Source organism: Stomoxys calcitrans, chromosome 1 (assembly GCF_963082655.1).
Source record: "Stomoxys calcitrans chromosome 1, idStoCalc2.1, whole genome shotgun sequence".
In the NCBI taxonomy this organism is placed as follows: Eukaryota; Metazoa; Arthropoda; class Insecta; order Diptera; family Muscidae; genus Stomoxys; species Stomoxys calcitrans.
This window is the reverse complement of record NC_081552.1, coordinates 75,605,307-75,627,685: the sequence shown is the minus strand read 5'-3', so window position 1 is coordinate 75,627,685 and position 22,379 is coordinate 75,605,307. Positions and strand designations below refer to the sequence as shown.

The following is a 22,379-nucleotide window of genomic DNA, read 5'->3' as shown; positions in this document are numbered from 1 at the left end:
GCTCAGAAGGAATGAGAGCGATTGGAAAATTTTGACGTCATCAGCATAAATTAAGATTGAAGAATTTTAAATAATACAAGGTAAATCATTTATAAACAGATTAAAAAGAACTGAACCCAGAGGACTGCCCTGTGGGACACCGGATATCACAATTATTGACTTAGAAAAAGAATCGCCGAAGTGTACATTCTGAACACGTCCAGATAAGTAAGAATTAACCCAATTTAATAATACAGGAGAAAACTCGATTCTACCGAGCTTAAACAAAAGTAAGCCATGATTGACTTTATCGAACGCCTTACTAAAGTCGGTATATAAAGCATCAGTCTGTTTTCTCTGCCTAAATCCATCATTGACAAGAGTTACTAACTGTAAAACATTTGTAGCAGTTGATTGAGCTTTACGAAACCCGTGTTGTGCATCTCAATAAATTGAAGAAACTTGATGGGAGATGTTGTCAGTCATAATCTTTTCAAGAAGTTTTGGTATAGTACATAACATTGCAATGCCTCTATAATTTGATACATCGAATCTACCTCCAGATTTAAATAGGGGAATAATATAGGATTTTTTCCATAGTTAGGTACAAGGCCTAATTTTATAGATTTGTTGAAAATGAGGGTTAAAGGAAATTTAAGGTGATCAGCGCAGGGCCTGGTTTAAAAGAGCATTTTAGAGATTTCAAGTTCTTAGGAACGTTATAGTTATTCGAGGCATACTTATTAAAGAGGATTGAAGAATCTCGTACGGAGTACAGAGTTGATATCATACACTTTATCTGAATATATCGAGGCAAAAAAGTTTGCAAACATGTTACAAATTTTTTTATTTCCTTCGGCGATTAGTGAAGCATGTTAAGGATGCTAGGAAAAGTGCAACATCTTCGCTTCGTATTAACAAATTTATAATTTTTTTTTTTGATTTTATTTAACTCGTTGCTTCATGGAGCATAAATAATTACCGTATGTAATATTATTTTAGGTATTATATTCCGACCTAGAAATTGAATACATAGAAAAACCCATAGAAAAACCAGACATTTTATATTCCTTAAATAACTTGTTTTTTTCTACTGTTAGGTTAGGTTAAGTTATTTAGGTATTATATTATTAATCCTCCCATTCCACTATGGACATAACCTAAGCCAGTAATCGGCTGGATGTTGTGCGCTCTAGAAACTATAAAGTAACCTCTAAAAAGAAAATTTAAGTTATGAATTCAGTGCTACTTACAAAATTCTTCAATGTTTTTAAGTTGGTTCATGTCTGATATTGTGTCTCCACCTAAGTACTGGTATCTGTTGGACGCGAAAGCCGGGCAATGACAAAGGAAATGCTTCAACGTCTCATCATCTTCCCGTATGCCCTACACATGCTATTACTTGCCGCACCGATTTTACATAAGTTAGCTCATAGTCCTATATGCCCCGTTCCGATACCAATAGCTAAACCTGACCTCCTTCTTGTTTCCTTTCAGTAAAAGCCTCGTCTTCTCACGATCTGGATTCCCCCATAGGATTTTCGCCGTCCTACTGACCTTTTCGCTGTTCCACAATGTTGAATGCGCATTCGTCGCCCACTCCCTTAACTCGGACCACGTCGATCCGAAAGGCTTCGAGTTAACCAAGTTTATTGACGGCAGTCCTCTGGCCTTCACCGCCTTCTTGAGTTTGGCAAGTTTTGCAGTTAAAGTAAATGTTAAAGGCCGTTTTGAGATTTTGGGAACAGAACTAGAAAAACATGTAAATAGTGTATCATAAAAATTACGCAACACCTCATTAAGATTATTAGATTTTAATACATCCTCCCAAACGATATTGAATAAAAGACTATTCAATTTTACATAATCTGTTTTAGGAGAAAATTAGGCTTTATCGGTCTTGACCACTTGCTTCTTAGGTTAATGAAGAGATGGAATAAATATTTTTGCATAAATAGTTGGGTGAAAATTGTCTCCTGGTACCACTAGCGGATTACAAGAATTAGTGCAAACATCATGAGGCTGATTAACGAAAATGAGATCTATTGTAATAATATGTTCTGAGTGTTGAATATACGATTCACTTAAAATGTATCATAATTAAGTAAAGGTTCAATTTTATCACTTCTAACAACATTAGCACTGTTTTTAGAGCGCACAACAAGCCGGGGGATTAATATCTGAACACTCTTTTTTAACCTAACCTAACAACATTAGCAAAAACAGGTATGAGAACATTGCTGTCAATCTGTTGATTCCACGAAATTAATGGTAAATTGAAGACGCCAAACAGATAACTGACTATCATAAATAGTAGAAGAAGAATTTTGTGGGATGTAGGAGCATGTAACAAATATAAATTAATTCTTTATACGTGCTTTCACTACTAAAAAGTCAATATTATCAATATTACTTCTACTATGGTCGTCAACATTCAATTCATTTATGGTCAATTCATTTATGATCGGACTATTACTTGATATAGCTCCAACAGCATAACAATTCTTATCCATTATTCTTTCTTTGCCTAAAAAAGATACCGCGCAACGAACGGAACAAATGTGATCCATGGTGGAGAGTATATAAGACTAGCTGACCCGGGCCCGCTCCGCTGCGCCTTCTTTTACTTTATATGGAATAAAAGTTCCCTTGTAATATTCATTTTCGACAATTAAAGAGCTTTTAGTGAAATACCATGCAAACTTGGTTTAACAAACGGTTTAACAATATAAGTGCCTTTATATGAATCTCACATGATCTTTATTGGTCTACGAATTTAAGTTTGGATGTAAGGTGTACTCCATTCTTAAAATACTTCATTTCAGCCCGATATTCTCATGATGTCTGATTTAGTGGTGTTTTCGGGGGAGAAGTGGTCCCCCAGATACTTGGGCCTGAAAAAATATCAGCATCGTGCTCTTCTCTCAATTACCATTTATTTTAACCCCATATTGCCACTGGCTTAAGAGGAGTTTACGGGATGAAGCGTCCCCCAAACACATGGCCCCAAAATAGGTTATCAAATTCGTTTTCTGATCTCAAATACCTTTCATTTGAGCCACATATTGGCATGGTCGAAAATTTTGTTTACTTTGAGGGTGTTTTGGAAAAGGGGTGATGCCCTTAATACATGTTCCTACATTTGGATATCAAATTCAAATTCTACTCCCAAATACCTTTATGTGAGCCCCATATTGGGATGGTCAGTAAAAAATTGCTCTTTGTGGTATTTTGGGAAAGGGGTAAAGCCCCAGAAAATTGGTATCAATTCTTGCTCTACCCCCCAAATTCCTTTCATTTAAGCTCCACATTGACATGGTCGGAAAAAGGCCGATTAAGGGGTGTTTTGGGGATTGGGGTGGTGCCCCAAACACTAAGCCCGGATAATATATCAGCAACGTGCTCTATTTTCATATATCTATATATGATTTATTTGAACCCCATATTGTCACTGCCTTCAAAATTAGATATCAAATTTGTTTTCTAATCTCATTTAAACTCCTTATTGCAAAAGTCAGCTAAAATGTCCGGTTTGGGGTATTGGCCCTAAAAACAATGATAATTTAGTTCCAATCTCTTTAAGGCCGAAATTGCCTTGGTGACCAAATATGTCCTATTCGGGGGTTGTTATGGTGGTGGAACGTCCGCTAGACAGTTGGCCCCTAATGTTGATATCAGATACGTGGTCTACTCCCACATACCTTTAATTTCAGGCCCATATTTCCATAGTCGGCAAACATGACCGGCTTGGGGGTGTTTTTTTTTTTTTTGGTGATGGGCGGCCACTCAATGAGTTGGCTTTGAAAATATATATCGGATTCGTGTTTAAAAACTTTAAAAACCCTCTTATTTGAGCCTCATATTGCAATAATCAGAAAAAACTTGCAATTTGGATGGTGCTGTGGGGGTTGGGGTGGCCCCATAGACACTTTTCCCGAATATTGATATCAAATTCTTGCTTTACTCCCAAAGGCCTTTTATTTGAGCTCCATATTGCTATGGTCGTAAATTTGTCCCCTTTGAGGGATGTTTTTGGCGAGAGGCGGCCCCCCAAACACTTGGTCCCATATTTGGATATCAGATTCGTATTCTGCATTCAAATACCTTTTATTTAAGCCCCATATTCCCATAGTCAGTAAATAAGTCCTGTTTGGGGGGTGTTTTGAGAAAGGGGTGGACCCCAGGAAACGTGGTCCCACATTTGGATATCAGATTCGTATTCTACTCGCAAATACCTTTCATTTGAGTCCTATATTGCCATGGTCGGTAAATGTGTGGTGTTTTGGGGGTTGGGGTGGTCCCCCTAGCACTTGGTCCTACAATTGGATATCAGATACGTTTCCTAATCCTAAATACCTTTCATTTGAGTCCCATATTGTCGTGATTGGTCCAAATATATGTTTGGTAGGTTTTAGGGTGGGGCAGCGTTCCTAGGTACCCCATCCGAAATTTGGATACCAAATTTTTATTTTTTGGGGTACCATATGAGAGCACACAAAATTTCGCTTAAAACGCTCCACCCATCTCCGAGATCTGGCGTTTCTGAAAATTAGTGTAAGGGGGAGGGTCCGTCCCCCCTTCAGATATCAAAAAATGTAGTACCCTATTTTCACCACGGGGTCATTATGCGCCATCTGTGAAAATTTGAAGAAAATCGGTTCAGCCGTTTCTGAGTCTACAAACAAACACAAATTTATTTTTATATACATAAGATTCGGACCAGCCGAACTTAGCACGCTCTTACTTGTTATTACTAATAAGCACACATTCATCATCGTCATTTATATAAAATACTTTATCAACTGGATTTGATATTAACCATCCTTTGTCCTCTACACAAAAAAAATATAGACCGATTAAACATGGTATGGACTTATAAACAACTTTTCAAACAAGGTGTTAATTGCTTTAACTATTTTAGACATTGAAATTCAATTACCTTTGTATCACGGCAAGTGATTGGTAAAGATGGCGTACGTTGAACATATTTTTAATTGTACGAATTAAATTGTTGTTTAATAATACAAATTGAAAGTACGAGTATCTATTTCTGCGTTCTGTTGTGTCCTCTCTCACAAATATGTAATGCGAAGTAGTGCGAATGAGCCAAATATATACCACCTCGGGTATATATGTAAACCACCTTTCGTCATAATCCGCTGATGCAATGCATAACTTATGCCCACATAGCAGCTATATCGAAATATGGTCCGATTTGGACCAAATTCGGCGCTGGCATTGAAGATGGTGTAATAAGTACAAGTCCTTGTTCATTAGTCTTTTTGGTAGCTATGTCGAAAAGCCTAACACCACTCACTGTCCCAAATTTTGGCGACATCGGATAATAAATGCGCCTTAAATAGAGAGATCCGTCTATATGGCAGCTATATTCAAATCTGAACCGATCTGGGCCAAATTAAGGAAGAATGTGGAAGGACCTAACACACCTCACTGTCCCAAATTTCGGCGACATCCGACAGTAAATGCGTCTTTTATAGGCCCAAAACCTTAAATCGAGAGATCGGTGTATATGGCAGCTATATCCAAATCAGCTATATAATATCCTATATGGATCGATCTGTGCCATAGTGCAGAAGTATGTCGAGGGGCTGAACCTAACTCACTGTCTCGAATTTCGGTGACATCGGACAATAAATGCGCCTTTTATGGGTCCAAAACCTTGAATCGAGTGATCAGCCTATATGGCAGCTATATCCAAATCCGCACCGATCTAGGCCTAATAGAAGAACGATGACGAAGGGCCTAACACAACTCGCTGTCCCAAATTTCAGCAAAATCGGATAATAAATGTGGCTTTTACGGGCTAATACCCTAAATCGGCGGATCTGTCTATATGGCAGCTATATCCAAATCTGGACCGATCTGGGCCAAAATTAAGGAGGTTGTCGAAGGGTGTAACATAACTTACTGTCCCAAATTTCAGCAAAATCGGATAATAAATGTGGCTTTAGACCCTAAATCCGCGGATCGGTCTGTATGGGGGCTATATCAAGATATATTAAGATGTAGCCCATTTCAAACTTAAACTGCTTATGAACAAAAAAAGAATCTGTACAAAGTTTTAGCTCAATATCTCTATTTTTTAAGACTGTAGCGTGATTTCAACAGACAGACGGACAGACGGATGGTCGTGGCTAGATCGTCTAAGATTTTAACGTTGATCAAGAATATATATACTTTATAGGGTAAGAAATTGATATTTCGATGTGTTGCAAGCGGAATGACAAAATGGATATACCCCCCATCCTTCGGTGGTGGATATAAAAATAGTTTAAAGCAATACATTACATGTTTTATGCGCAATTTAATCAAATGAAATAAAAAGAGTTTTATTGATGAAAAATACCATTGCAGGATATTGTCCGGCTTTAGACCATTATTTAATACTTTCTATTCAAAGAATGGTGGAGGCCACCGTAGCGCAGAGGTTAGCATGCCCGCCTATGACGCTGAAAGCCTGGGTTCGAATCCTGGCGTGACCATCAGAAAAAAGTTTTCAGCGGTGGTTTTCCCCTCCAAATGCTGGCAACATTTGCGAGGTACTATGCCATGTAAAACTTCTCTCCAAAGAGGTGTCGCACTGCGGAACGCCGTTCGGACTCGGCTATAAAAAGGAGGCCCCTTATCATTGAGCTTAAACTTGAATCGGACTGCACTCATTGATATGTGAGATGTTTGCCGCTGTTCCTTAGTGGAATGTTCATGGGCAAAATTTGCAATTTTTTATTCAAAGCATGGTATAGCAAAAAAACACTTAAAAGCCAGCAAAAGTGTGTTGTTGCTAGAAGCATTTGACTGGTTTCCCGTATCGCAATTTCAATTTTGACCAAGAAATATCATCAGCGGGAGGTGTTTTTATTTATGCAAGAAATATAAATTATTTCCTTTAATAAAATTGGTAAAGATGTTATATGAGAGAAAGGAGAACATTCAAATAAATTGGTTTACTGAGGAAATAACCGCTTGAATTGGGTTCAATAATACAAATTCGTTCAGCGAATTTTTTAATTGAAAGAACAAATTTCTTAATTGAACCCTGTTTTTTTTCATTTTTTCTATGTACCTCTCAGGCATTGATTTTTTTTTTTATAGAATTTAAGGTTTCGCCCCAAAATATGGAAAAAATTAAAGGTCTCTCTAAGACACCCTCTAATCACACTCACTCAGAAACATCCATTACAATTAAATTTTTTTCTGCTTTTAGAAGTTTGTTAACTAAAAATTACAATTCTGTTAAAAGTTTGTTTTCTCTCGGACAAACACCAAGTACACAAATAGTCTAACATCCCAAAAACCTCCCAAAAATATAAAAGCATTAAAAAGTTTTTTGTATAACAGCAAAAATTTTCACAAAAATAAAAAAAAAACAAACACATTTTATCTACCTGTCCCTGAAACACTACATCATGTTAAGGCTTAAGCTGAAAATATACGATTTCGTGATAATGAAGACATTGATGATGAAAATGTGAGACTAATGCAACATTTTTTTTTTTGGCTTCTCTCTTTACAGTTTCAGTTCGCCAAGGTTATCAACGGTAGCGATGAAAACGTAAAACCTCTTAAAATTTTCATTTGAAGCACGGAGAAAGAGGAATGGATTCGGCCTTAATGCTTATAAGCTGAAAATAATCACCAAGAGTTATCACATTAAGTGGAAGACAAAAAGATTTTTATGTATAGCTGGCAACTGTGAAACGATTCGCAGCACTTAACGAAAATAAAAAAGAGGAAATCGAAAGTGAGAACAATTGACAAGTAGAAAGAGAGGCAGCCAAGCCATTGAAGAGTTGTTATTCTTAAGTGGCATAAAGTCGTCACGGAAATAGTTTTAATCAAGAGCACGGTTCGGGAAAGGAGTACAAAGCAGTAGAGTAGAAAGAGAGAGGAGAGAGAGAGAGCGAGTGTGTGAAAGTGAAATGCTGTGATTGTTAGAAGTATCCCTTTTGTACACAAAAAAATGATTAATTGAAAATAGACGACTTTCTCAGATAGAGAAGGGAGAGAAAGAGAAAGATTCATCAATCATAGCAACATAAAAAGAGTAAACGATATTCATCCACTTACCTACCACTCAAGTTCAGACTTCCCCGAGATAAAGTGCAAGATCCAAGACTCACCTCATTATTACAGCGGTGTGGCATTGGGGGCAACTGCTGCTTATGACAGCTTCTTCACAGATTTAGCTGGGAGTAGTTTATTTTTATCATCATCTCAACTTGCTGTGGTGTGTTTGCCATAAATACAACTCTTATGAGATTATCAAGGCATAGCTGGTCTTAACACGTTCGTGTTTCTTTAAATTTTGGGTTTGTTTTGGTGGATTTTTGTTTTTTGAATTATCCAAATACATATTTGAGGCGGTTGTGCTGCGTAAGCATTAAAACAGCTACAAAGTGAATTTATTTCAGCATACCATGTCCTCAATATCGGCGCAAGGCGTGGTCGAACGTGCCTCCGCTGAACTATCCAAGCGTATAAATGGCCTCGGCTTGCGTTCGAAACACCATCATGGCAGCAGCAGCAGCAACAACAGTAGTAGTGGTGGTGGCAGCAACAACAGCAGTTCCACCCCTGCCAACAGTGGCTCAAATAGCAACCAAAACAATACAAGCGGAGGCCCCAATACCACTTCCTCCAATAGTAACTCCTCGACAAACTCTTCAAACTCGTCGTCCGCCTCCTCGTCCGTGTCCTCTTCGTCGTCGTCGTCCTCGTCCTCAGCGTCCTCGGGAACGGGTAAAACTTCGGTAATGGAACGTGTCACCAATGCCCTATGCGGTGGCAATTCTAACTCGAATGCCAACGCCAATGCAAATTCCAACCAAACCCAAAATAATTCCAATCTAACAGCCACCACTAACAGTACAACCGGACAGACCACACCCGACAAACCCACACGTGCGGGTACCCTGAATGCGGGGGCACAGCAACAACAGCAACAGTCCGCACAGTTACACTCTCCCCAGACGCTGGTGCAGCACCACACAACGACAGTGACCAGCTATCAGCTGCTGCAGCAACAGAAATCGCAACAGCAGCTGCAACAACATCAACAGTATTTAAGTTCACAGATAGCGAATTCGACGCTGATCAATTCGAATCTGATGAATACCACCCCACCCACGGTGCCGAACATTCCAATGGGTGCCCCACCCACACCCACGGTGAATTCCATAGCCAAGCAAATGAATATCACCATACCTGGATCTCCACAATTCACCACCATGGGCATGGCGGCAGCTCAAAAGTCACAAAGTGTTACCCCCTTGCAGATGCGCAAACAGTTACCCAATCCCCATATGCATCATCCGTATGCAGGAGCCTCGCAGGCGGCCACCCAGCTGGCCCAGGCCGTCACCCAGTCGGCATTGATATTGCCCAAATTACCGCCGCCAGTGACCAGCATTGAGAGTCTAATGATGGATGAGAGATTTTTGAATAAATTCTTTTTGTATTTCACCTCCTACGAGCGCCGGGTTTTGGCCCAGGTGTGCATGAAATGGCGTGATGTCCTCTATCGCAGTCCCCGCTTTTGGTCTGGGCTTTTGCCCACACTACAGTGTCGAGAGCTAAGGCAAATCAATGCCACCGATCGTGTGAAACTTTTCAATTCGCTGATACGAAGGGGTTTTCATGCTTTGGCTTTGGTGGGTGCCAACGATGATGACGCCTACGATGTGGTGCATTCGTTTACACTGGCATCGAAACACATACATTCGTTGTCGCTAAGATGTTCCTCAATATCGGATCGAGGCTTGGAGGCGTTACTGGATCATTTGCAGGTGAGTGAGTGAAATAATTAACAACTTTATAGGCAAGTTGACTTTTCTTTATATATAAAAAAAGCTTGGAATAAAAAAAATTACCCTGGGAGCGTATGAGTTAGTATCAGTTAATGAGAATATTCAAACGCTTTGAGTATTGACGTAGCCAAGGCATATTAGAACTTCAATACAATAATAAGTACGTAAACGCGCTAACATTCGAAAAATCGCAATTTTTGGCGGGCTGGCTCCTGGCTACGTCCCCAGCTTAGAGTATCTTGGCACATTCCCGTAGAAAGCAGTCCTTATTCTTCGTTTGTGGTTTACTGGTAAATACATACCTGCAGTCATTAGTACGCCTAATTTAGAAAATGTTGGCAATCTTCATCGCAAACACAGTTTCAATTCAACATCCTAAAAATATTTGTTTGAAAGAAATGTTTTTCTACAAAAGCAGAAATTCGACCACATTATCCTTACATTTAATTTAATTCAGTTTAAATCAGGCCACATTTAATTCAGTTTAAATCAGGCAGTACTGACAGAAGTATTTTCCTTTTTCTTAAAAAAATCAGATACCACAAGGTCATGGTTCTCAGCCTCAGGACAATTAATGTTATCCTAATCGGACTACAGGACTATGGTATATTGTAACCTGTAACCCGTAGCTTTAGTCCGCTCCCCATTCGCACAGAATACTTGCACTTATTCCGTAGAACGGTCCACACTAATATGTGACCCTTTCTCACTAGTCCGTCCACAAGCGTATTTCTCTTTTTTATCCTCTGTTAGGCCGAGACTCTATCCATTATCCAGTCTCAACTTTGCACTAACCGAGGCCAGAGCCTTCCGTTCTGCCTGGCCAACCACATATATTGTGACGGTGTAATAAGGCAGCCGCTCCAGCTTCCAAATCTCATCAAGAACCTTCAACTGAAGACCTCCGAGAGAAAACGCTACATTCGTAGTCTTTACATACTATATGGCTCCTATTTTCTAACATTAACTTAATACATTTCTATTTGGTCAGCTTGGGGAAAAGGAGTGTTGCCTCTGACTCTCCCGTCACAATGAAGAATGGCCTTCGTAGTTGTTTGTTACCTAAAACGTAGTCCGTCTCATCAACACTACAGCTATTTCTTATCCATATCCCGATCATTATCGACAAGTGCCCGTTGTGGAAAGAGCGTCAGGTATCTGAATTCCTCAGCTTAATGGTTCTCCTTACTGCTACTTAATTTCCAATGAACACTCCAATAAGGAACAGGGGATAAATCTCCCATATCAGTTCATGGGGTGCGATCAAAGTTTAGGCTCAATGATAAAGGCCTCCTTTTTTATGCCGAGTTCGAACGACGCCACTTGGTAGAGAAGTTTTAACATGGCAGGATACCTCACAAATGTAGCCAGAATTAGTAAGTGGATAACCACCGCTGGACATTTTTCTGGTATTCACGCCCAAATATGAACCCAGGCGTACGTCCTCATAGGTGGACATGCTAACCTTTGCGTCACGGTAGTGGCGATCAACCCTTCTGGTTCAATCCCCTCCAGAATCGCTACCTTCTGACCCCAGCCGTGCTAATTAATTCAGATGCGTCCACATAAAAGTAAAGTGTAAGGTAGCTATTGTGTCATGTGTGATGTGTTATGTGTGTTAGTGTTAGTGAGCTTGAGAACCCGGATGGTATTAATAGTTAGAGTGCAACATTAGATGTAAGGTTGTTGCTCTGGACTCTTTACTCGCCCAACCTGCTGACTTACCAATTCTCGTCAGACCTAATTGCACCTCCAAATAGATTGCCTTCATCTTTCGTGACATAATGAAACCCTTTAAAGTTTAATAATCAACAACAAACGTTTATATTCAAAAATGAATGATAATTAATAATAAGATACAAAACGTGAATTAATGTTTTGCGCAATTCAATGAATTTTTAAGTGTATAATAAAAATTCTTAATTTTCTGTAAAAAAATCTCGATTTAAAAGATAAGTTAGGTAAACAAATATAAGGCAAATTAAAATAAAATTATGGATAATAAATTTTATGGTGAAACATTTAAAACCAAATAAATATGAAATGAAATATGTGTAAGTGTGTTTTGGACTTACCAAATTAATTCCCACGATGTCATCAGGCCTGTTGGCGGTGGTCTTAAATTTGCATAAAATGTTGATTTTAACGGAAGACACTTAAAGATGATAAATGAGATTAATTTAATATATATTTTGTAAAGAAAGTCTTATGGATTCTTCGCACTTTTTTAGTTACGGCTTAACAACCATTTTAAGCCGTAACAGCCAAAAAGTACCTTGAAATCCAGATTTTTTTTTTAATATTTGGCACATCTGGATATTCTCTAAAAGTTGACACATCCGGGTATTTTGAAAAATTGACACATTTGGGTTATAGTTTAATATAGTTGTGAATTGCTGCTCCAGCGAAATATTGGTAAGGAGAGCTTCAAAATTTAAAGTTTACTGCATCCAATTTTTAGAGAATTTCTTTCTGGAGAATTGTAGGTCCATAACATGTCTCTGGTCGATAGTATTGCAAATGACCCCATGTTTATGAACTGCAAAATTCTCTTCGGTCCTACTTCATATAAATCTTTATCGAAAAGTCCGGTTCTGGCTTTTATTATTATTTTTGTGGCACAATCTTATATGTTTTTCTTTTCAATCCCTAATAAATTTTTCTTCCGCGGCACAAAAAGTTAATGTCTTTTCTCTTCCGGCTTTTTTTTTCACAATTTTTTTTTTTCTTCTCTATACCAACATAACTAACACATTGTTTATTTTTCTTCCAGCCTACTACCAAGCTTACTACGAGTCTTAAATAGATTTAGGTTCAAAGCATATACAAAGTACCCAATGGTGACACTTCTAACGTAGAGGTACAAATACCTCAGATCGCCTCGATACTCTACACCCCTTCGACCATTTTGTTCAGTTTCCTTCTTTCCAATGCTTGCTGTTTTGGTATTAACAGACACCCATAGACGGCTTAACCCAGGTGAAGCCCTCAGCTCTAACCAATGGAATGAGGTCAGGAGCGATCCTTTCCTCCATTCCAATCTTTGATCATGAATTACGCCCAAGTACTTAGTCTCATGAGAGAGCGGTAGTACTGGTCTGCTGAATCTTGCTTCTTCTGGTGAACTGGTTCAGTTTAGTAATTTTCTGCGTTTATGTGAGTCCCATTGGTGCACGCCAATCTAGACAGTTCCAGGAGAGAATCACTTCACAAATGCAAATATGACCATGAACTTTTCGTAAAGGAAGTTTGCTCCTGAACTTCTCCCATATCAATGAGTGTGTCAGGTACATGAATTAGGCATGCCGCGGGCAATACCACTTTGGGGTGAAATTTGTATATGGCATAGTGCCTCACAAATCTCACCAGCTTTAGGAGGGGAAACCAGGTTGGTTTATTTCCTGGTCCCTTTATTGGTGTTTAATGATTTGTTTAATTCTTATGCGTTGAGACATTTTTTTGGAATTATGGCAAATATGAGGATTGCCTTTTATATTTCGGGATTTGAGAACAAAAACAAATATTAATAATCGAAAATCACTCTATTTCTTTTCAAAATATTCCCCATTAAGATCTATACACTTTTGCATGGGTTTGAACCAATTGTCGAAGCACTTTTGTCACTCTGATTGAGGTATCTCCAAAACATGCGTTCTGAACGCATCAACCGCTTCTTCAGGTGTCGCAAAACATTGACCTCTCAATTCATTTTTTACGTTCGGGAATAAAAAGAAGTCATGCGGTAGCAAGTCAGGACTATACGGCGGATGACTTATCAAACCGATGTTTTGAGTGCTCAAAAATGCAGTTGTGGTTGTGTAACACTCAGAATTGACTGTTCAGCGATGTTCTAGTGGCACGATTGCGACATGTCCAGTTTTTCCAGGCAATCATTTGCTTGGAAGTGCTCAGTGCGCGAGCGACTTTTGTTGGATTTGGCTCATCTTGAAACACCCATACAGTGGACTGCTGTTTACTTTCGGGCTCATACGCGTAAATCCACGATTCATCACCCGTCCCGATGTCATGGACGTGTTTCGAAGCACCGCAATCGTATTTTTGGAGCATTTCTTTCGACCAATCGGCACGAGCCTTTTTTGAGCGATTGACAAATTGTGGGATCTAACGCGAACAATTTTTTTTGACGGCCAAATGATCATGCAATACTGAATGTATGTTATATGTCCCACTAATGTCTAAGGTTGTCTCAATCTCACGATAGGTCACATGACGATCTTGTAATATCAGTTGGCGCACAGCATCAATGGTTTTTGGAGCAACAACTGATTTTGGACGACCTACATGAAATTCGTCTTGGAGTGAAGTACGACCTCGGTTGAATTCACCATACCATCGACAAACACTGGTTAATTTTTTTGGCGAGATGCATCTTTTAAGTTACTGTAAACAACACAAGTAGCGCTCGTATGCCAAAACATTTTCAGTACATATAACCTCAGAAATTGTCAAGCGTTACGATACAGCTGTCAGTTGGCAGATTATACAATACAAAATCATAATTATGTACAAAAAAAACTATTTTAAGACTTACAACATTGATTTAAACATTTAAACATTGATAAACAACATTAATTTTTTGTTTACACTAAGCTAACACACGCCAGGATTCGTTAACACAAACAAACCACTGCTGAAACATTTTTCTGGTGTTCTCGTCAGGATTCGCACCTAGTCGTTCAGCGTCATAGCTGAACATGCTTACCTCTGCGCTACGGTGACCTCCACCGAAGGCCACCTCTGCGAAGGCCATTAGCCCTCGCTAATCTACACACATAGAAAAAAGTTTGCTGAAAATAGCAAACACTGTCTGCTGAATATAAATGTTGCTGCTATTGTAGCAGTAGTTCTGCTATTTCAGCAGTAGTACTGCAATTTCAGAGTAGCAGGCTAACTGCTGAAAATAATGTTGTTTGCTGAAAATGATTGCTGCTTATGAAGGGGATGTTAGAAGAAACAAGAAAAAACGTGCTAAGTTGCTGGGCCAAATCTATGTACAGATGTATAATAGTTTCCTCTTTCTCGGCGTCCTCAAAGCTTTTTCACATGATGAACGGTGAATGACTTCTTCTTCTTAACATCAAAGCAAAAAGCCTCATAAAGACGTTCTTCCGTCATTCATGTCCATCTGTCATTCGCTCCCCCTAGGGCCTTATCTCCAAGAATTAGCGTGCATGTTGCTACCACCAACAGATTCCAGTTTCTCTGGAATTTCCCTGGAACATCACTGTGGTCCGGCACCCTGAACATGTGAATTTTAAACTATTTAGCCATCTCGTTGGGAGATTCCTGAGAGTATGAATTCAAAAATACGCTGTACAGAGATTTATTGGCTACCAGGTTGTTTAAGAATATACTTTTGCCATCTCGTCGATCTAAACGAGGTTCGTAATAGTCAACAGAAATCTTTAAACTGAAATAATGACAACGCAACCTACAAGGCCAAAATCTTTACTTTCTCCATTGAGTAACAAGAGCCACGAATGAGAGGAAGAAACCCTTTTATGTTGTGTTGTATCTGTAGTCACAAACTTCTAAATGAGCCATCTGGTTGTGATTTAAAATATGGTCTACGAATGCTGAACCAGAACTTAAGACCACACTCAGAGAAAAACGTTTGCTGAAAATAGCAAACACCGCCTGCTGAATATTAGTAGTTTATTTTGCTGCTATTGTGGCAGTAGTTCTGCTATTACAGCAGTAGTTCCGTAATTTCAGTTTGCAGAAAATGACTGCTGATTATGAAGGGGATGTTACAAGAAATAAGTAAAAGAGTGCTAAGATCGGACGTTCCATCTTTTGGTAACCCACTACCATCGATTCTGCTAAAAATTAATACCAAATAATTTTATTTGAAGAGCATAAATTTATTCTACATACCAAACTTCGGACAAAACTTGCGGCTTATAAGGGCTTAAGAAGTCAAATCGGGAGATTGGATTATACGGCAGCTATACCAGGCTATAGACCGGTTTAGACGTTACTTGTTACAGTTGTTGAAAGTCATAAGAGAACACTAAATGCAAAATTTCAGCCAAATCGGACAAAAATTGCGGTTTTCAGGGGCTCAAGAAGTCAAATCGGGAGATCGGTTTTTATTTCCAAATCTTAACCGATATGACCCATTTCTAATCCCCAACGACCTACATCAATATTAACTATCTGTCCAAAGGCTATCTTTACGCGTTCGACCGCTATGGTCATTTCGACAGATCGACTGAAAATGTCGAGACGATCCATAATAAAGGGTGATTTTTTTGATGTTAGGATTTTCATGCATTAGTATTTGACAGATCACGTGAGATTTCAGACATGGTGTCAAAGAGAAAGATGCTCAGTATGCTTTGACATTTCATCATGAATAGACTTACTAACGAGCAACGCTTGCAAATCATTGAATTTTATTACCAAAATCAGTGTTCGGTTCGAAATGTGTTCAAATTTTGACAAATTTTGTTCAGCGATGAGGCTCATTTCTGGTTGAATGGCTACGTAAATAAGCAAAATTGCCGCATTTGGAGTGAAGAGCAACCAGAAGCCGTTCAAGAACTGCCCATGCATCCCGAAAAATGCACTGTTTGGTGTGGCTAGTAAGTCTATTCATGATGAAATGTCAAAGCATACTGAGCATCTTTCTCTTTGACACCATGTCTGAAATCCCACGTGATCTGTCAAATACTAATGCATGAAAATCCTAACCTCAAAAAAATCACCCTTTATATATACTTTATGGGGTCCTAGATCAATATTTCGAGGTGTTACAAACGGAATGACTAGATTAGTATACCCCCATCCTATGGTGGTAGGTGTAAAAACAAAATACATATGTAATTGTTTGTCCCAGTGGATGTCTATAATCACCACTGAATGTATAGTCTTTTTATACCCTCTACCATAGGATGGGGGAATACTCATTTCGTCATTCTGTTTGTAACTCCTCAAAACATTCGTCTAAGACTCCATAAAGTATATATATTCTTAATTGTCATGACTTTTTAAGTCGATCTAGCCATGTCCGTCCGTCTGTCTCTCGAAAGCACGCTAACTTTCGAAGGAGTAAAGCTATCCGCTTGAAATTTTGCACAAATAATTCCTACTAGTATAGGTCGGTTGGGATTGTGAATGGGCCATATCGCTGCCATATAAACAGCAATTGTTATCCGATTTGGCTGAAATTTGCACTATGACTTCCCCTTTGGTCTCCAACAGCAAAACCAAGTATGGCCCCAATCGGTTCATAACTCGGTATAGCTCCAATAGCATAGCAATTCTTATCCATTATCCGTTGATGTTGCCTATAAAGACACATCGGGCAAAGAACTTGAGAAATGCGATCTATGGTGGAGGGTATATAAGATTCGGTCCAGCCGAACTTAGCACCCTCCACCATGGGATGGGGGTATACTAATTTCGTCATTCTGTTTGTAACACCTCGAAATTTGCGGCTGAGACCCCAGTATATATATTCTAGATCGTCATGTAAGTCGATCTAGACATGTCCGTCATCCGTTCAAAAAGCCCTACAAAAAACAGGCCTAAATGTGCGGGATATCTTTTATGGTGTCCAAGAAATTTGACTTAATTTTTTTTTTTGGAATTTTCGCAGGGGCTGGTATCTTATTTTGGATCGCTAATAATATGTACTATTTTTTTCTTATGCTAAGGTTAGATTCTTCAGTCAAAAGCTATGCGAGTTACAATTCAAAAAATGTGAAAAAAGTCACTTTTTGGCTTTTTTTTGTAAAAAACGGTAATTTCATTGCTTCGTCTCTATACAGAGAGATTGTATAGAGACGCTGTACTTGGATGTTTTCATCAAGAAATGTGGCCAACATTTTTACTATTCTTTTGAAAAAGATTTTCATCTACAAATTTGTGAAACATTAGAAGGATATCTTTAGTAGTTTTGGTTTTATGGTATTTTCAATTTAAATTTTATTTTTCACAAAAGTGTATTTTTTGCCTCATTTTGGGGTTTACCCAAGTAATAGGACTAAAATTTAACCTTTTGTTTACATTTCTGCATTTTATTGTAGCACACGTCTTGAAATTTCCAGAAACGTACAATTTGTATACATAAATATGTTAGTATATGGGCCAAAATTGATGCTCAATGTGCACACCTCGTCATTTTGGCATTCATTCATGACAGAAAAGTTGTCTCGGAATTATAACTGTGCATCAAGAGATGCAATTTGTTCATTACTTATATGTTTGCAATATAAAATTATTGACCTACGCCATATTTGGTTGAAGTATGTCATAAAATATGACCTGTTTGACCTTATTCCACTATTTTTGATTGCATCAATATAGTATGTAGTCGTAATGTGTCATAAGACATGAAGTGCTTTTACCCCTGACAAAAATAACCCAACCCTTCGCAACATGTAGGAACACTTCACAAAAACAAAATCTGACCATAAATGCGCTTTGGACAGCCCGAACAAATTTTTTTAGGGCGGAAGGATCCAACTTTGAAGAAAGAAATTTAGCATATAAACTGGATAATACTTCAGTTATAACCATGTAAAATTTCGTGAAGATATTCACTTATTCTTTCCCATCCCACTGTGCAACGCCTCAACCAATCCCTAATAGTTCTAATATAGAACTCACTGCACATGGAAGCTAAATTCTTTAAACGGATATCATGGAGAGTGTCAGTGTCAACAATTGAGATGCACCATAATTAGTGTGAACTTTGCCAATTTAAGGCCATATCATGGTATAAAACCTTTTTGCAATTTTGTGAAATTAATCATTCTTTTCTTTTCCCATTGACATAAATCTTTGTATACAAAAGTCATGTTGCCTGTTAGGCATATTAAATTTCGATAGCCGCAAAAGATAGAATAAATCATACGCCAACTATGACTAGATATTATAATTCATTCCCCAACTAGGGCTAAGTTCAATAAACTTTTTAAGGGCTCAAATGAGGGGAAGATGTTTGCGTTAATTTATTGGCTATAATACATACTGTAGCACAGAAAAGTCTACATACTCCATTGAAAAAACCCCTTTAACAAAACGAGTTTTTTAATGAAAAAGTTTTCCTACCAAATATCTATTGTTGTTAAAATTGCTCACCATGGTTGCCAGCATTATAATTACTTGAAATATTTGGGGTAAAATCTTACCCTAACTACGTTACTGCCAGTTTACGTAACTGATTTTTATGAAAAGGTATGTAGACATATTTGTGCCACTCTATATCTTTTCCTTCGTAATTAACACACATTCAACTAATTGAGAGCCATGACTGCTTAGGTTTGACCATACTATAATAATTTGAGATTTATGTATATCCATAAGGGACATCATGTCATGTATCATAGTTTGATGAGCTTTTTTTCAAGATTAAATAAAATTTTACATTTAGGCTATTAGTAAACAAACCTCGCGGACGATATGATGTTGTATATTATTGTACAAGTATTTACCTTGAAAGTATTTTTTTGGGGACCCTTTTTTAATATATCAATGGAATAAGTGTTGAATTGACAAACGTTCATTCATTCGTGCAACATGAAATAATTTTTGAAAAAAAAAAATACAAAAAGTCATCGCCCTAAAGAACAAATTTCTAAATTGACTTGCCAGCTAGAAATGTAAAAAAGAAAATATAAAAATCTGTTTCTATCTGGAGGTCACCGTAGCGCAGAGGTTAGCATGTCCGCCTACGACGCTGAACGCCTCGGTTCGAATCCTGGCGAGACCATCAGAAAAAAATTTTGATCGGTGGTTTTCCACTCCTAATGCTGGCAACATTTGTGAGGTACTATGCCATGTAAAACTTTTCTCCAAAGAGGTATCGCACTGCGACGCGCCGTTCGGACACGCCTATTAAAAGGTGGCCCCTTATCATTGAACTTAAAAACTTAAATCGGACAGCACTCATTGGTATGTGAGAAGTTTGCCCCTATTCCTAAGTGGAGTGTTCATGGGAAAATTTTGCATTTGCATCTGGAAATTAATTGATTCAATTAGTTTTTTTATTGAAACTGCTTCAATCACGAAATGATAATATCAATCACCGTTTTTGAAAATGTAATTGGAAAATGTTCAATCAAACCAGTAAGGAAAGGCAAAAGTCGGGCGAAGCCGACTATATAATATCCTACACCACCGAGTATACGTAATACTTTTAATAGATAGCACTTATATCCAAATTTAGTCAGACCTTAATTTTGCATACCTATTGAAATATCGAATAGAAACTTATACGATTTTCTTACGATGGTACGAAAATTTTGGCTTCTACAGCCTTAAAAGTCGAAACGCATAAAAGATATATATGGGAGTTTTACCTAATTCGATTTTGATGAAATTTTGAACCCGTATTGGGACACCAATTAAACCATCTCATGAAATATTTTGTAGAGATCGGACCAAAATAGTGACTTCTAAAGCCATATCTGATGAAAAATACATATGGGAGCTATATCTAAATCTGAACCAAATTTTATAAAACTTTGCACACATATGAAGACGTTGAATAAAACGGCCCATGCTAAATTTTGTAAAGATCGGACCAAAATTGTGCCTTCTACAGACTTAAAAGGCCATATCGGATAAAAAATGTATATTGAAGCTATATCTAAATTTTGAACGACTTTTATGAAACTTTGCACACATATGAAGACGTTGAATAAAACTGCATACGCTAAATTTTGTAAAGATCGGACCAAAATTGTGAATGCTATAACCTTAAAAGACCATATCGGATGAAAGATGTATATGGGAGCTATATATAAATCTGATCCGATTATGATGAAATTATGCACACATATTGATACGTCACAAAAAGCACTTCGTGCCAAATTTTGTAAAGATCCAACCGAAATTGTGCCTTCTACAGCCTTAATAGGTCAAATCGGACTAAAGTTATATATGGGAGCTATATCTAAATCTGAACCGATTTAGATGAAATTTTGCACACATATTGGACGTCGCACCAAAATTGAGGCTCCTACAGCTTTAAAAGGGCATATCGGATGAAAGATATATATGGGAGCTATATATCGTTAAAAAAACACTTCGTCAAATTGTGTAAGGATCGGACTAAAATTGTAGCTTCTACAGCTTTAAAAGGGCACATCGGATGAAAGATATATATGGGAGCTATATGTAAATCAGGACCGATTTTTTTTTAATCAATAGCGTTTGTCCTTGGACCAAAAAAGACACTTATGCAAAATTTTGTGGAAATCGGGCAACAAATGCGACCTCTACCTTGATTACAAGAATACATGGACAGACAGACAGACGGACGTAGCTTAATCGAGTCAGGAAGTGATTCTAAGCCCATCCATATACTTATCGATGGGACTAGCTCTTCTCCTTCTTAGCGTTGGAAACAAATGCACAAATCTATAATACCCTGTACCACAGTGGTGGTGTAGGGTACAAAAACTTGCATATTCAATTAAATAAATGATTGAAATTTTCATTTGATCCAATTGAAAAATGATTGATTTGTTTTTGGAAAATTCCATTTAATTCTTATATTACGTACACAGAACGGCAGAACTTGGCCGATGAAGGACTACATCGGGTTGAGCCGGCTCGTAATACGGCCGCCATGAAATTGCTATAGATTTGTCGAAAAGTGGGATGCACGGGTCTTTCAAATCGCTTTTCTATTGAACGGGACAAAATAGCCGTTAATTGAATTTATTTAAGCACCATATTTGAAATTTTTATAAGATTCGATAAAAAAAATGATTGAAATTTAAACAATTTTCAATGACGACTGTGATTGAAAAATTGTCTGATTCAAGTAAAAAATTTATTGAATCCGTTAATTTTTTAATTGAAAATGGCAAAAATTTCAACCACGAGTGTAATTGAAAAAAGTCATATTCAATTAGAAAATGATTGAATCAATTAATTTTTTAATTGAAAACAATTTTATTTTTAATTGAATGGAATAAATTTCACATATTAAAGTTTTTACCTGTTTGGGCGAAGAACATTAAATTTCATAATTCTTGTTTGTATCCCTTCGAAACGAGCTCAATGATCGGAGATTTTCTTTGCAAATGGAAAAGGAAAGCCAGATATAGTAACACACACCAAAGACTTCTCAACCATATTAGGTGTTGTGGATTCAAGGGGCGTGAGTTGGTATGTTGTATTGGAATCGTATTTATTGGGAAAACGCCTCTATGATGCCATTACCACATTAACAACGCTCGACAACCCTCTCTATTAGCTGTAGTTTTGACCAATGCATGTGTTTTTGTGTAATGACTGACTTTTTTATACCCACCACCGAAGGATGGGGGTATATTCATTTTGTCATTCCGCTTGCAATGCATCGAAATATCCATTTCCGACCCTATAAATTATATATATTCTTGATCAGCGTACAAATCTAAGACGATCTAGACATGTCCGTCCGTCTGTCCGTCTGTTGACATCACGCTACAGTCTTTAAAAATGGAGATATTGAGCCAAAACTTTGCGCAGATTCTTTTTTTGTTCATAAGCAAGTTAAGTTGGGCTTAAGATGGGCTATATCGGACTATACCTTAATATAGCCCCCAT

General features: G+C 37.8%; 1 protein-coding gene and 1 long non-coding RNA gene across 5 annotated transcripts in view; one reads left to right on the top strand and one right to left on the bottom strand.

Moving 5' to 3' along the window:
- The window catches only part of LOC106092613 (uncharacterized), a 47,168-nt gene extending 35,121 nt beyond the window's left edge, over positions 1-12,047 (bottom strand). Inside the window, exons 1-2 of the long non-coding RNA XR_001222188.2 lie at positions 12,030-12,047; positions 11,882-11,961 (exon numbers count right to left, since the gene is read on the bottom strand). This is a non-coding gene — a long non-coding RNA (uncharacterized LOC106092613). The remainder of the gene's footprint in view (positions 1-11,881; positions 11,962-12,029) is intronic.
- LOC106092612 (F-box/LRR-repeat protein 16) overlaps positions 1-22,379 on the top strand; it is a 531,167-nt gene that overhangs the window by 99,286 nt on the left and 409,502 nt on the right. For all 4 annotated transcript variants that reach the window (XM_059361491.1, XM_059361481.1, XM_059361485.1 and 1 more), the window contains exon 2: positions 7,514-9,785. In XM_059361491.1, coding sequence (XP_059217474.1) covers positions 8,418-9,785 — 1,368 coding nt within the window. In that variant the 5' untranslated portion in view covers positions 7,514-8,417. The remainder of the gene's footprint in view (positions 1-7,513; positions 9,786-22,379) is intronic.